The sequence below is a fragment of the Salminus brasiliensis genome, chromosome 14 (assembly GCF_030463535.1).
Source record: "Salminus brasiliensis chromosome 14, fSalBra1.hap2, whole genome shotgun sequence".
NCBI classification, from domain to species: Eukaryota; Metazoa; Chordata; class Actinopteri; order Characiformes; family Bryconidae; genus Salminus; species Salminus brasiliensis.
The window spans coordinates 13,464,730-13,478,448 of NC_132891.1; the positions used below are offsets into that span (position 1 = coordinate 13,464,730).

The 13,719-nt window shown below is 41.3% G+C and overlaps 1 protein-coding gene across 4 annotated transcripts in view; it reads right to left on the reverse strand.

Annotated features, from left to right (window-relative positions):
* Positions 1-745: 745 nt before the first annotated feature.
* Positions 746-13,719, reverse strand: part of foxp1a (forkhead box P1a) — a 28,951-nt gene continuing 15,977 nt past the window's right edge. For 3 of the 4 annotated variants that reach the window (XM_072696529.1, XM_072696527.1, XM_072696530.1), the window contains 14 exons: positions 11,279-11,416; positions 11,071-11,163; positions 10,643-10,775; positions 9,806-9,971; positions 7,389-7,493; positions 5,902-5,989; positions 4,977-5,060; positions 3,954-4,161; positions 3,191-3,267; positions 2,892-2,993; positions 2,607-2,728; positions 2,433-2,499; positions 2,066-2,229; positions 746-1,929 (listed from right to left, as the gene is read on the reverse strand). In XM_072696529.1, the coding sequence (XP_072552630.1) occupies positions 1,770-1,929; positions 2,066-2,229; positions 2,433-2,499; positions 2,607-2,728; positions 2,892-2,993; positions 3,191-3,267; positions 3,954-4,161; positions 4,977-5,060; positions 5,902-5,989; positions 7,389-7,493; positions 9,806-9,971; positions 10,643-10,775; positions 11,071-11,163; positions 11,279-11,416 (1,707 nt within the window). In that variant the 3' untranslated portion in view covers positions 746-1,769. The remainder of the gene's footprint in view (positions 1,930-2,065; positions 2,230-2,432; positions 2,500-2,606; positions 2,729-2,891; positions 2,994-3,190; positions 3,268-3,953; positions 4,162-4,976; positions 5,061-5,901; positions 5,990-7,388; positions 7,494-9,805; positions 9,972-10,642; positions 10,776-11,070; positions 11,164-11,278; positions 11,417-13,719) is intronic. The other variant, XM_072696528.1, reaches the window with a different exon arrangement.

Sequence of the window (13,719 nt, forward strand, 5' to 3'; positions counted from 1 at the left end):
GAGTTTGGAATTACCTGATTTACAAATCTGGCCAGTTTGAGTCAGCCAATGGGCATGAATTAGTGCAGCAATCACCCCTGCTCTACTTTCCAGCAGACTTTGACTTTAACCCTAATTAAACTCACCTGATGCATTCAGTTCCTGATCCAGAAGTCCCTGATTGGCTGAATGGGGTGTGTTAGATTTGGGTTGCAGGAAAACGGATCTGCAGGTGGAGGGTCGGTGACCACTGAGCATAAGTCAATGGCCCAGCCACTGAAAACCAGCTAAAGGCAAAAAATATGGGCTACAGAAAATGATAAAACCAATAAGGGGGCAAACTGGGCCTCAATCTACACCCGTCTGTATGAATGGTTTAGAGCTGGGTCAGTGCCAGACTTGGTCTGTTGAGGACATTAGATTCTTATTACCCCAAATAACTGAATACTACAATGCTCCTTCTGCACATTCTGACCTGCTCCAACACCCACTTTAACTCAGAGGTGATTAGATGCAACAGGCATGTTACAGGAATACACTGAATATCAGGGTCGGTAAGCACTCCTGTAAGTGAAGTTTTGAAGAGTTACTGCAAAAGAGGATCCTCTGAAGTCACGTTGCCTTATCTTGTACTTTTTCTTTATGTCCACTTAGATTATAACATTACATGTTCATGCAACGCGTGGGACGTCAAATACAGTCCCAATGCAACTGCAATGAAAACAGTTCAGTTACGGGTATATCAAAAGGGACAATGTAAACAAAGTACATCTCATAAAAAGCATCTTTACTTTCACAATCTTTGGTAACTGTTGTGGATATCTCCTATCTACAGTTGGGAAAAGATACCTACCAAAAACTAGACAAAAGGTTGCTCCACACAAATACAGCGACTTTTGGTTTAGCTCATTGTTAGTAACCTAATGAAGGAAATGTACATTTCGACTGTTCTTTTGTGATGGTGTTTCTATGCAATTTGATACAGTAACATTCTGTACAAACAAGTGGGAAGGAGAAAAACAAAAAGCTAACTAATCATTAGGAAAAAAACATTCATCATCAAGTGCTGGTTATAAAATGTTCCCCTTTGGTTTTGGTTCTACCATGAAAACAAACGAAAAAAGAAATAAAAGGAAAGTTCAAAAAGACATTCACAATTTCAGTGAGCAGACCTATAACTAATGGGCTGACACACATTTAAGGCCAAATGTGACCCCCAATGGTGACCAACCACATAGTATTTGAGGCAGTGGTGATTAAACTTGGACTAAACATAGTTTAGCACATAGCAGATGTGAGAAGACTCATAAGCTTTGTGATTTGGAGTTCATAGAGTTTCTACACACTCTACGGCAAGACTGGTCCTAGACGCTTCTAGTGTCAAAATGGTATTAGCAGGAAAAAAAAAACATTGTAACATGAATCACCTGATTAGAGTGATTAGGTTCTCCATGTAGTCAGCCCAGGTGGTGTAGTGCTTCATTTAAGTGTATACTCAAAACACACATCCAACAGTTGAATAGCCCTCCTCAACATCCTCTGCTAGTCTATGGGCTAACTTTAGCAATGAATTACCTCTACAAAGAGGAGCCCTTTAGTACCGCTGAGGTCAATCCATTGCATACAAAACAACAGGTAGCTCCAAAGAATAAATAACAGTTGTTCCCAAGTGGAATAATTGTGAACTGAACTCCTTGTGAAAGTCTGCTGGTACATTATTTAGCTGTCAATAAGGGACTTCAGTTAGGTACTGGAAGTCCAGTCAGAACTGCTTGTGGAATGGCTGGGCTTCAGGAGAAAGCAGTTGGGCGAGCGAGCTGTGGGTCGTGGTCTTCAGGGTAATCTGTGTCGTGATCCATGTCTGGGCTGTGCTCTTCTCCCATCTCTGGAGACATGGAGCCTTCCATGTCCTCCCCCTCAAACTGCTCACCTTTTATTCCAGCATGGTGCCTGTGGACACAGACAATTGAGGTAGATTAAGCAAAAATTCAGGAGAAAAATGATCATCTTGCAGTGACTGTCTTTAGACAACATGGTCTGTAGCAAGCAAGCTGAGCAGAGTGTAGTTAAGTGAAAGGTCACTTACAGAGCAGACATGGGGGACAGCTCCAGGCTAGAATCACTGTGGGATCCGTCATCATGCTCATGAGCAATCATCTCTTCGTGCATAGCGTTGGCCAAGGCCTTCAGAGTGGAGCCTCCCACAGAGGCAGAGCCAAACTGCGGCAGGCTACCGTCCACCATTGCAGCCTAGGGTAAAACAACACAAATTGCATTATACGTTTTGTAATATCACCTGGTGTGATACACTGGTGTGAATATCCTCTGCTGGAGTCTTTTTTCCCCTCAGGAACGTTCACTTCAGTGCGAAATTAGTGATGGTTTTGATTTTAATAACTTGATTCCCAATTTATTAAGGCAACCACAACTAGATGACATCATTTATTCTTTACCTGGAGAGCAGACAAGGCGGGGCTTTGGCCAAGGCTTGACTGGATGTTTTTCACCAGTGACGGTGATCTACAGAAATGAGGAACAGGCTTAAATTAGTGATCATGACCAGACAAGACTGAAGAGCACTTAAAATGATCCCTGACTGAAAACAACCAATTATTTGGTAAGCTTACCCAGTGATCTTCTGAGGTCTTCTCTTCTGAAACTCCAGCTCATCCACTGTCCAAACAGCACCTTTCACATTCTCCACTCTCACAAAACACTTGTGAAGACTGAGGTTATGCCGAACAGCATTCTAAAACACAGCAAATACAAGAAAGACATTTTCATCATGCTACAATATCTAACTGCAGTATTTGTACCAAACATCAGGGCAGAGGACTAGGGCACGAAAGCCATCAAGATGAACAAAACTGTGCAAATACTGAAACAATGATGTAACTGAGATGGTCATTTACCTTCCACGTGGCTGCGTTGCGTCTAAAGTATGCAAAGGTTCGAGTGAACCAGTTGTAAATTTCATTTAGAGTTAGCTGCTTTTCTGGAGATTCAAAAATTGCCTGAAAAAAAGTTTAAAAGAAATGCCCCCTACATTTATGGTGTTCTTTAATCAGATGGGTAATTTAACATCTTAACGGAATTTATAAGCAGCTATTAGGGTACGTGCACACATTTCACAAACAAAGCTATAAACACAAAACGGTAAAAATATTTATTATAAAAAAAGGCCAGTCAGTGGCTGGCAGATGCTCCTTACCTGCCTTATCAAAGCTGCATATGTGAATGGGGGTCGGACTTCCGCGCTCAAATAAAACTCCTTATTCTGCACAATATCTGAGAGGAGGAAAAGAACAGTCCATAATTGCAGGACAACTATAAAGGCTAATGTTGGTCATCTGCCATGCAAAAAAAAAAAAAAAAGAAAGAGAGAAAGAGGAACGGGGCCTTGTGGTCATACACAAGCAGCCTTTTTTGTTCAGGCTCTTGGAATGAGTCAAACGCTATAATAGTACTACCTAAAGCTAAACATTAAACACTAAAGGACAGATACAGTTCAATGATTGAAGTTCAAGTATATTTTGAGATTAAAGGTAGCAAATAATCATTGCAACATATTTTAAAAGGCAATACATTAAACTGGCCAGGTTTATTACACATATCTTGCACATCTGCTTATTCAGACAGTAAAAATACAACACCGTATTTTCCCTGTTCATCTCTGGTGTTGACCAGGGTAGAGTCAGGGTACATCGGAGTTGTACGAAGGCACTTAAAGTTTAAGCTCCCAAATGAGGAAAAGTAACCGTTTTCAGCTGTATCGAAATACATACAAGGAACCCTCTTATCTGTCTGCTGTTCTTAACTTGATCTGTAGCTCATGGCCTCATTTCTCATTTTCAATTCTCAAAAATTCCAGAAAGTTTTGATGTGCCTCAATATTAAACATTTCTGTGTTGTTTACACAAATCAAGTTCAGTGTGTAACAGCCTTCAGCCTGTATGTGAGCCTCCAGTTCTAACCTTGGTCCATGGCCAGGTTGTACTTGTCAGAGTAGCGCTTGCGAATGGGCCCCACGCCATGCAGACTGGTGGGGATGATGACGGTGGGAGTCTGAGGCAGCGGCGTGAGGGGTGTGGACGGGGCTGTGGCACTCTGGGAAAGGCTCATAGAGGGAATGGTCTTGGGTACGGTTGCCTTGGCAAGAGTGAGGTTGGATACCAGGTTCACCTTTTAGGACACACACACACACACACACACACACACACACACACACACACACACACACACACACACACACACACGTTACGGTGTGCACACACTATGACATAATGTTAATGTTAGATGAATGGGTAAGTCATTGAGATTATGCGGAAGATGGAAAAGGAGGACAAAGAAATAACATTTCATATAAATTGCGGCAAGACAGAAAAGCCACTGAATAAACACAGACAAAACGAGCCTGACTGATCTCGCCTGCAGGTCGAACAAGCACCTTTTGCCAATGCAAGCACTGGAGTCTATAAACCATTTCAGTGGATGGTACATGGTAAATAAATTAAGGTGCCACACAGGTTTTAAACAGTGCACTAATCTCGCACAGACAGACACTGCCCACCGCCAACCAGCATCTGGGACTGTTTACCCTTGAGCTGTGGCTGTCATGCCGTCCAATTGTGAAGCTTTTTGTAAATGTTCAAATCCTGCCAATTTCATAGGACCAAAATGTTCCATAAAACTCCTCACTGTTCCATTAGCCAGTGCCAGTTAGCCAGTTTCTAAACCTATCTGGACATTAGAATAGATATAGTCGAAATGAAAATGAAAAGGCACCGTATTTACTCTGCAAACAAACTATACCTCTCTGCAGCAATGGGGGAGGGGGATTTCCACGGTCAGTACAAAAAAAAAAAAAAAAAAAAAACACACATACAAACATGACTTCCCACCCAAAAAGGAACTCATTATTGACAGAGATTATAAGATTTTAAAGATCTGGGGCAAAACTCAAAATCCTGGAAACCGAGTTTAGCTTGTGCACTTACCGGCTGTGGGGTTGGTTTAGGCTCAGTAGATTTGACATGGAGGTGGGCCATCATGGCCTGGAGGCGTTCTTTGTCTTTAGCTAGCTGTTTTGCAAACACAAACAAAGCAGGCACAAAGATATTTCATCAGTTCACATTCCTTCCCAAACAGTTGTAGCTGCTTGTTTTACTGCCAGTGTCTAGCCTCTATTTAATGGGTGTGAGTAACAACACACAAGTTTTGAGAACTTAACTCATTTTAAAACCAACCAAAGACTAAACTTAAGGGCGTGTTCATACTTGTCCGCATTAGTTCAATAAAAACTATCCCTGGTGTGACTGCTCAGTTAGTACGGTTCATTAGAGTAAGTGTGAACCCAGCCTTTCAAACTAATTCTGTCTGAGGCTTTTGTTTAGTGGGCCAAACCGCACAGTGTTTCAAAACTAGCCACCATTAGAATTGCATTTATTAGTGTCGTTGTCTTGGTAGAGACGTGTGCGAGTTGGCTTTAGCAGCTTTAACATACTTTGTTCCAAAAGTCACTTTGTGTACATTATCAAAAATGTGGCTTACTTCTGATATCAGTATGATGTGATTTAATAATCCATGTTTAAGGCTCCAGGGGTCAGATTTTAAAGTGCCTCTGCAGTTCACTCTTACTTCCTCAAGCAGCCAGGAACACCCACCCGTTTCAACCAACAATCTGCCAGATGTTTGCTTGCTATGACCTCGGTGCTTCAAATTAAATCCCGCAAACTAGTTATTGCGTGGATCAAGCAGAACCGGCATTTTGGTTCGATCGCAGATATGTTAGTATGAACACAAAGCAAACCAGGACTATCATCTTTTTTCTCGCTTGGTCTGGACCAAAGGAACCCAACTACAAGTCTAAACACACACACTTAAATAACACAAATAACACCTGTACAAAGGTACTATGCTTACCTGCAGTTCAAGTTGTTGAACAACTTGCATTTGAACTCTACACTGAGCTGTGCTTTTGTCATCCAGCGCATGTTCACTGTTTAAATGCCTGTAATAAAAAAAAGGGACCATGAATGGGCATATAGTGACAAATAGCTACAAGGTACAATAGACTGGAATTAGCTTCAAGTGTTTTCTGAAGTTGTTGTGTTTGACATTAAGCAGTAGGGGGCAGCTAAGTCAACCTGTACCATTTTATGCGTCCAAAAAAACCTGAAAATTAGCATGGGTTTAAAGTTCAAATGTCCAGCCAGAGGTGAATATTAAGCATGTTTTGTTTTGTGTGCTGATGCAACACAGCTCTGAATCTCCATTTACGTACGGTTCATATCACCGACACGTAAGAAAATCTGAGACTGGAACGCCTCTATAATTCATAAATGTGATGTGAAAGAGAACACCTACAATGAAATGCATTTCAAAACAGGAACAGAGCCAAACTACAAACGCTACAACATGCCATTCAAGTTATTTACAGCTCCTTAAGCTCTAAATGGGACAAACAAAGTTTAGTACAACCATTTCAAACACAATCACAATTTACAGTCCTGTTTATGATGATCCTTCAGGAGACCTCTGCTGTCTCTCTTATCAAACTACTTTAACTGTATAAAGTTCCGGGATGGAACAACAAAGAGTTGCCCCCCCCCCCCAAAAGAAAAAATCCTTCTGTACACAGACAGGGCTTTTGCGGAGCACAGGATGATCTGTGGTAGTTCAGAGCATGTTTTTAATAGCCTGGCTGAGAGCTGAGCTGCAGAACAAAGACAGTGTTGTGGCAATAGGCAGGGCGGAGCCGGAGAGTGGGAGCAGGGGTCAGGGTCAGTGGAGGGGGCACAGATAAACATCCTCCTGTTGTTTGTTTTGGGAGGGACGGCCAGGATCACCATGGGTACACTGTTTATCACAGAAAGCTGAGCTCAACCCTGAGGGGCCCCACTGCTACACCACCACAGGGGAGGAAGAAAGAGAGCGAGAGAGAGAGAGGGGAAGAGTAAGAGAGAGAGGAAGAGCGAGAGCAAGAGAGAGAAAGAAAAAAGGGCAAATATTTGAATGATTTACCAAAGAAGGAGGGAAAAAAAAGAAAAAAAGAAGAAGAAGACAAAGCAAAAAAGGTATGCAAAGAAAATACAAAGAATGAAAGGAAAGCAGAACAAAAACAGTCAGGAAACTTCTGCAAAATACTTCTGTTTGGTTCAGTTGGTTACCCTTCAGTGCTCAGGAAAGACAAGCCTTATATAGGACAGTGACAGAGGGACAAATACACACAGGCAGAGACAGAGCTAGAAAGTGATATAGACAATGATAAATAGATAAACAGATAGAGCCATAGAATCACTAGATAAAGAAATATAAGCAGACAGGTAAAGCCTGATATAGACGGCCAATTAAAGAAAGACAGATGAAGATACACAGAGTCGGACAGACAAAGAAAACTCCACACTCACTTGAGGAAAGACTGGAAGTCTCCTAACACAGCCTCACAGCCGGGCCACTTGCACACACCATGGCTGTAGAGCGGATGATTGCTCTGCGACTGCGCCTCCTGCGAACTACAGCACAAATCCAACAGAGCAGTTAGTGGAAAAAGTGAAATATTCAACCAAAACAATCAGAATTTATTTTTTTTAATTGCCGAAGCACCGAGCAGGCAAACAGTGAATGCCTGAACTGTCTAAACTAATGATTGAGTCCGAAATGTAGTAAGTATATTTTGTCAAATAAATTGTACAAAATGCATTGGCACAGGTGATTAGTAAGTAGATCCACTTAGCGACTAGCCAAGTTTCTTTCTACTACTTAGATGCAGCCAAAGGTCATCCTTCTTTCTGTGTAAAGACATCAAGCAAAGTAGGGTGGTGCAATTTCAGAATGAATAATGCTGTTTGATGCTGCTGTGCAAATAGTATATTGTGCCCAATATAATCTTATTTCTGCAAAATACTACCCAAACAAACATGTCACAAAAATATGTACAAGAACTAATCTGTACCAAACAATGCTACCTAGAGGTAAACTGCAATTTCAATAAAAAAACGAATCATTAGTTGTAACAGCCTAATCTGGATGGTAACAGCCTAATAAGATCCTCTAATATTCATAAAAGACTGGAAAATGCTGTAACTAACCAGAAGTGTGTGTGGGGGGGGGGGGGGGTCTTCTTTTCGGCCGTATTCCAGGTAATACTTATGAGTAATTATGAGTATTTACACTATCTCCGGCAAAAACAAACGGACAAATCACACTGCAGCCACAGATGTTGCAAATTTGACAAATAAATAACACCAGCTTCTTGCAAATAAACAAGAATGCAAATGCAATAAATAAATAAACAACATGTTATTACAGTGCTATTTTTTTTTTTTTTTAACCAAATGAAATTCCAACCCACACGCTAACAGAGGCCTTCTGATGTAAACACTGCAACTCCTATGCAGTTGCAAACACTCCTACGGAATATGATTTAATTTACCTGTGCAGCTGTAAACTTGTATCAGTGGTGAAACTAGTTTTCCTAAACAAAGGATCAGACCACTGTAAACGAGGGAACTTAAAGGAAAGGCATCTTTGCGTAATGACAGAGAAAAAGAGCACCCCCGATCCTGTCAGGTGATGCAGCACTGCTGTAGTCAGACAGAGGGAAGGGAGAGTGAGCGAAAATAAATGACAACACGTCTCCATCTTCCGTAAGAGAAGGGTGAGGGCTTGCTCTCTGGTGCCACTGGATGCACTTAAGGTTTTAGTTGCAGGCGCCTCTCTGCCGGGGAGGAATTTACATGACACATGAAACTGACCACGTAGTCCTTGAGCATTCACCCTGAACTAATATCACCCATCACAGCTCAGCAAAACAAGTTCATCAGCATGGAGGAGAGGGGGTCCGAGGACACGCGACAACGACAACTGGCTATAAAGAGTTTTGGAGTAAACTCATTGCTTTACTATGACAGCATCCCAGTCATAAATGGGTCCCTTCACACTTAAAATAATGAAGGCAGTCCATTAAGCAAGCTGTACGGGTCTGAAATGCAACGAGGTTTTGTCAACAGGGCTGGACGATATGCATAAAACACCATATTCTCATAATATAGCTTAAGAGTGTAACGATACAATCAGACAATTCAATACCAATTTTACAATTCAATACCCATGTTAAGGAGAGCTGATTAGAGCTGGGAGTCTGGATGAGGGTAGTGAATGACATCAACATGGTGGGGTGGGATGTTGGTTGGAGCTTTGGCGTTCCACCAATGCAACCGCATTAGATATCATAATTGACAGAACACTTGTTCCTCAAGATGCACTCTTCTGCGATTTTAGAGATGGGCAAGAATGCTCACACCACACAGCAATGTGCTATTGTGGTTATTTGCAGACTGCAGCCCTGCATTACCAAAACCGTGCACTGTGCAGCCCTAATGCTCTCAGATTCATCCAATATAAAACAAAGTTCCCGTAAGCACATGGGAACAGATTTGGACCTCAGCAAACAAGGAAAGCAAGTGTGTGTGTGTGCGTGCACCTGTGTACATGTGGTTTGTATTGCAGGCATCAGTAGGCCTGCAGGGTACAAATTAGCACATCCAAAGGAGTTTTGCACAGCCACAAAAAACAGCTGAGTCCTAACCTGAGACATGCCAACGCCTTGGCACAGTGAAAACATCATGCACTTGCAAATAGTTGCTTAACAGGTTTCTATGGTGTACCTCAAATGCTTAAAATGCCAGGAGGAACCAGATTATGCACCTGAATGCATTCATAATATACTTAAAATGCAAATGTCTGTCTAAAATGTAGAACCATGCCCTTTAGTCTTTTTTTTGTGGCATGGCATGACCGGGCAGCATGGTTGCAGTAACTGTACCTCTCTCTTCTGACGGGCCGGGGTGCGTGGTGTCCGTTGGTACTAGGGTGCTGGTTGACTAGCGGAGGTTTAGGTGGAGAGGGCGATTTGTCCCCTCTACTCTTCTCCTCTGGTCTGCCATCCTTTGCATCTTTCCACAGCTGCTGAAGCTCTGCTGGAAGCAGACCTGCAGAAAAAAAGGATTTTAAGCAAAACTACTTCAAATATGACCTGATCATCTAACAGAAGTCATGTGGAATGATTTCTACTGATCAATCATGAAATGATAAAAAATAGCTGCCAAAAAATCTAATTGTCATAAAGTTATAAAACAAACCACCAAAAAATGATGATAAAAATGAAGATACAACTCAGCAAGACAGCAAAGACCAGGCTGACAATGTCTACAGCAGGACTCCAAAAACAGGCACATCACTTAGGATAAGCCTAAACCAAGTGCCATGCTAAAGGGCGTCAGGGCTGGGTTTGAAGACACAGATAAAGCCTAGATTAGATGTAAAGTGTGTTCAACTTCATCTATTTAGTTTAATTCAACTAAACCCTGTTGCAATTGCTCTGTGGACCCTGGTGCACAACACGCTATTGTACTGAGACCCGTTAAGAGGACAGGTCTTGCTCTGGTTCCTGTTGAACTCTATCCTGGTATTTCTGAAGCTCACAGGAAAGCCAGAACATGACAACATTCTAAAAAGATGATATGCATTCGCAGGGCATTAACTGTTAAATATGTTAAATCGGGAAATTGGGTTTTTGTGTTTTACATTTAGCTCGCGTGTAATTAATATTAGCATGCATTCAAAAAAAAAACAAACAAAAAAAAAGCATACAAGTTCTTACTCTGGGGAATGGATGCGAGTGCTGTGGCTGGAGGGAGCGTCAACAGGCCCTGCCTCTGCAGGCTGAGCAGATGCTGCTGCTGGAGGGAAAGGAGCTGCTGCTGGACAGCCATCTGCTGGACAGCCATCTGCTGCTGGAGAGGATATGCACAAAGCACACCATTACACTCCATTCTGCAAAACCTAGCACTAGCCACATGTGCAACTGATTAGAAGCAGCAAGCTGAGGATTTGAGTGCCGTAGGCTACCCCAATCAAAGCTGTTGACTTTAAAGCCCAAAGCTACACATTAAACCTCATAAGGCAACAGCCACACACGTGCACACATGTGCATGTACATACACACGATAGAGACACAAGTAAAAATAAATTCATCATAAATTCAAACCTCAGCCGTGTGGACACTTGTTGTGCTTGTGGGACTCGTACCTCTTTGCTGGGTTTGCCAGTATGCTGCTGCTGCTGGAGGAGCTGCAGATGGAGCTCCTCTTGCTGCTTCTTGTAGAACTCCTGAAGTTGTTGCTGCAACATAGCCATAATAAACACAGGATGGCATTACAACATATCCTCAGTAAACCAAACCTCTGAGTTCATTTTAAAGACCATCATATTTGATTAATGTGTTTTCCGCATTTACCTGTTGTAACATTACAGCCTGCTGTTGTTGAAGTAACAGTTGAAGTTGTTGGGGGCTCAGGACTTGATGCTGGAGGAGCTGCTGCATCTGCTGAGGTGTAACCACCTGAGGAGTCATCATCGCCAAGGACACAGGCATCTATACAACAAACATGTTCTCGAATGTTAAATGTTCTCAAAAGACAAGTGAGAATGATGGACAAGGGATTATTCGCAGGCTCCCCAAGAAGCTTCTCTCTAATATTTTTTTTATAATTAATGAAATTCTTTTTGAACAACAAACCATAAAAAAAAATTAAATTATTTTTTTACTTATCTGGATTAAACCATTACAGCCATATGGCAATACATTGACACGACCACACGCTTACTCTTAGTTCGATTAGTGTGAGGCATGGGAGTCTAATATGGAGACACACACACAACACAATTAACTGTTACTGCAGAAAAAAAAAAAAAAAAAAAAAAAAAAAAAAGGAGCGTGAGAGCAAGGCAATCGCTCCACTCATCCGCTACATCACAAACAGACTGTGTCAAAACAAGAGTCACTAATACTGTCAGACCATGTCGAAATAAAATACAAGCAAAGCAGTAGGAAAATATTTTCTTAACTAAAAACTAAAATGACTGTCTCACATTTGTCTCTATTTTTCTTTTTCGGCAATACGAGAAATGATCTGATCCATGACTCAAAGTCAGTTTTCTGATCTACTTAATTTTGGAGCATTGCTAAAAGGATGATCACCACTCCACCTCATCCCAAAAGTATTGGACGGAGCACCATCATTCCAGAGAACAGCATTCCACGGCTACACAGCTCAATGATGGGGGCTTTACACCCCTATACCCCACACCTGGCAATAGGCATGGTGCCAATAAGGTCAACTTTTAAGCAGCCAAATGCATTCATTAGATGGGGCGATCACAAACATTTGTTGATACAGTCGACAAGAACACAATGCCATGCTATCCTCCACCGCCATGGAAATAAATAAATAAATAAATAAATAAATAAATAAATAAATAAAGTACGGTCATTATGAGCTCCTAGCCACCCTCATTATAAAATACAATTATAACGAGGGTCTATCATTTATCATCTTTCATGGAAACCATTGTCACAATGGTGCATATGGGTGCAGCCTGTCGGGGTAAAGCGAGCAGGGAGGAAGGGGGCTCATGTTCTGCACACAAACATTCTCAATTTACTGCTTTTTCTTTTTTTGTTTTCTTTTAAATAAATCAATTCTAAATTCTAGGGGTTTATTTTTTCGGTGACTTTGGGGTTTATTTTGTTAAAGCGTGGTGCAGCAGGCAATGAAGAGATTCTATTATCTGGACCAAACCAATCTCTGTAGAGCAATATATAAAATAACCAAAAATATAATAAACCCTGAACCCAAACACCATGACATTTGATTAAACCACCCACTATAATTTGATTAAACTAGAATTCTTCACAAAATAACTGGAATCTTACCATACCTTTGGTAGGATTCGGAATTCAATCTCCCAATGATGAACCAGAAAATTACACACCTACATCACTTCACTTTTGGTTGTTTGAAAATAAATGCAAATGAATTGCAGCCTCAACAGTACTGAAATTCCAGCAAACCAGTCAAATGCTGCATATCTCCGTACACTTGGAGTAGTATGGCAAGTGCCTCTGTGCTATGCAAGCATGTAGAAACCCAAATGGCACCATGAGGAAAGACACACCTTTCCTTTCCAATGAGAACACAGTCACTTGTCAGTCAATGTCTGGATCTAAAACACCATGTGGGATGCATCTCAGTGCTTGTGCTGAAGAGTACACCATACAATGGTGGAGCAGGAGATCTGTCCCTTTATCCCTTTTAAATGCCCCATCAAAACATATCCATCATGACCGTTTTTTGTTATCACCAAATTGCACAGTGTATGCCTCACTTTAAACACTTGAATTACCAAGCCATCACACGTCACTAACATAACCATAATTTCTCGAAGGGCAAGTGTAACGACCAAAATAGACATAAATATAGTGAAAAAGTGAAGCACATTTTCTAACAATACAGATTCTCTACAAGCAGGTCTCCATAACTCTATCTCACACAAACTCCTAATCATATTTTTACCAGGAGCCACTGTCTTCTATTCACCCATACACTCCTGATCAGGCAGGGAAGATGGGGTTTTGTAGCCTTCTTCGAAAATGTGAGCACCAGACGTTCTCAGTGTAATGACAATGTAATCCCAATTGTTATTTGGCAACAAGCATGTCCAAATTAACATTGTGTGGTCAAACGTTTTTCCAAAAAAGACGCATTATGCCCATCCACACAAAAACACTGAAAACAGACATTAAAAAATTCTCTACCCTGGAGGGCATTAATAAATAAATAAATAAATAATTTAATTAAAAAATAAAAACACACCTCACTTTTTTCAGGGACCTAA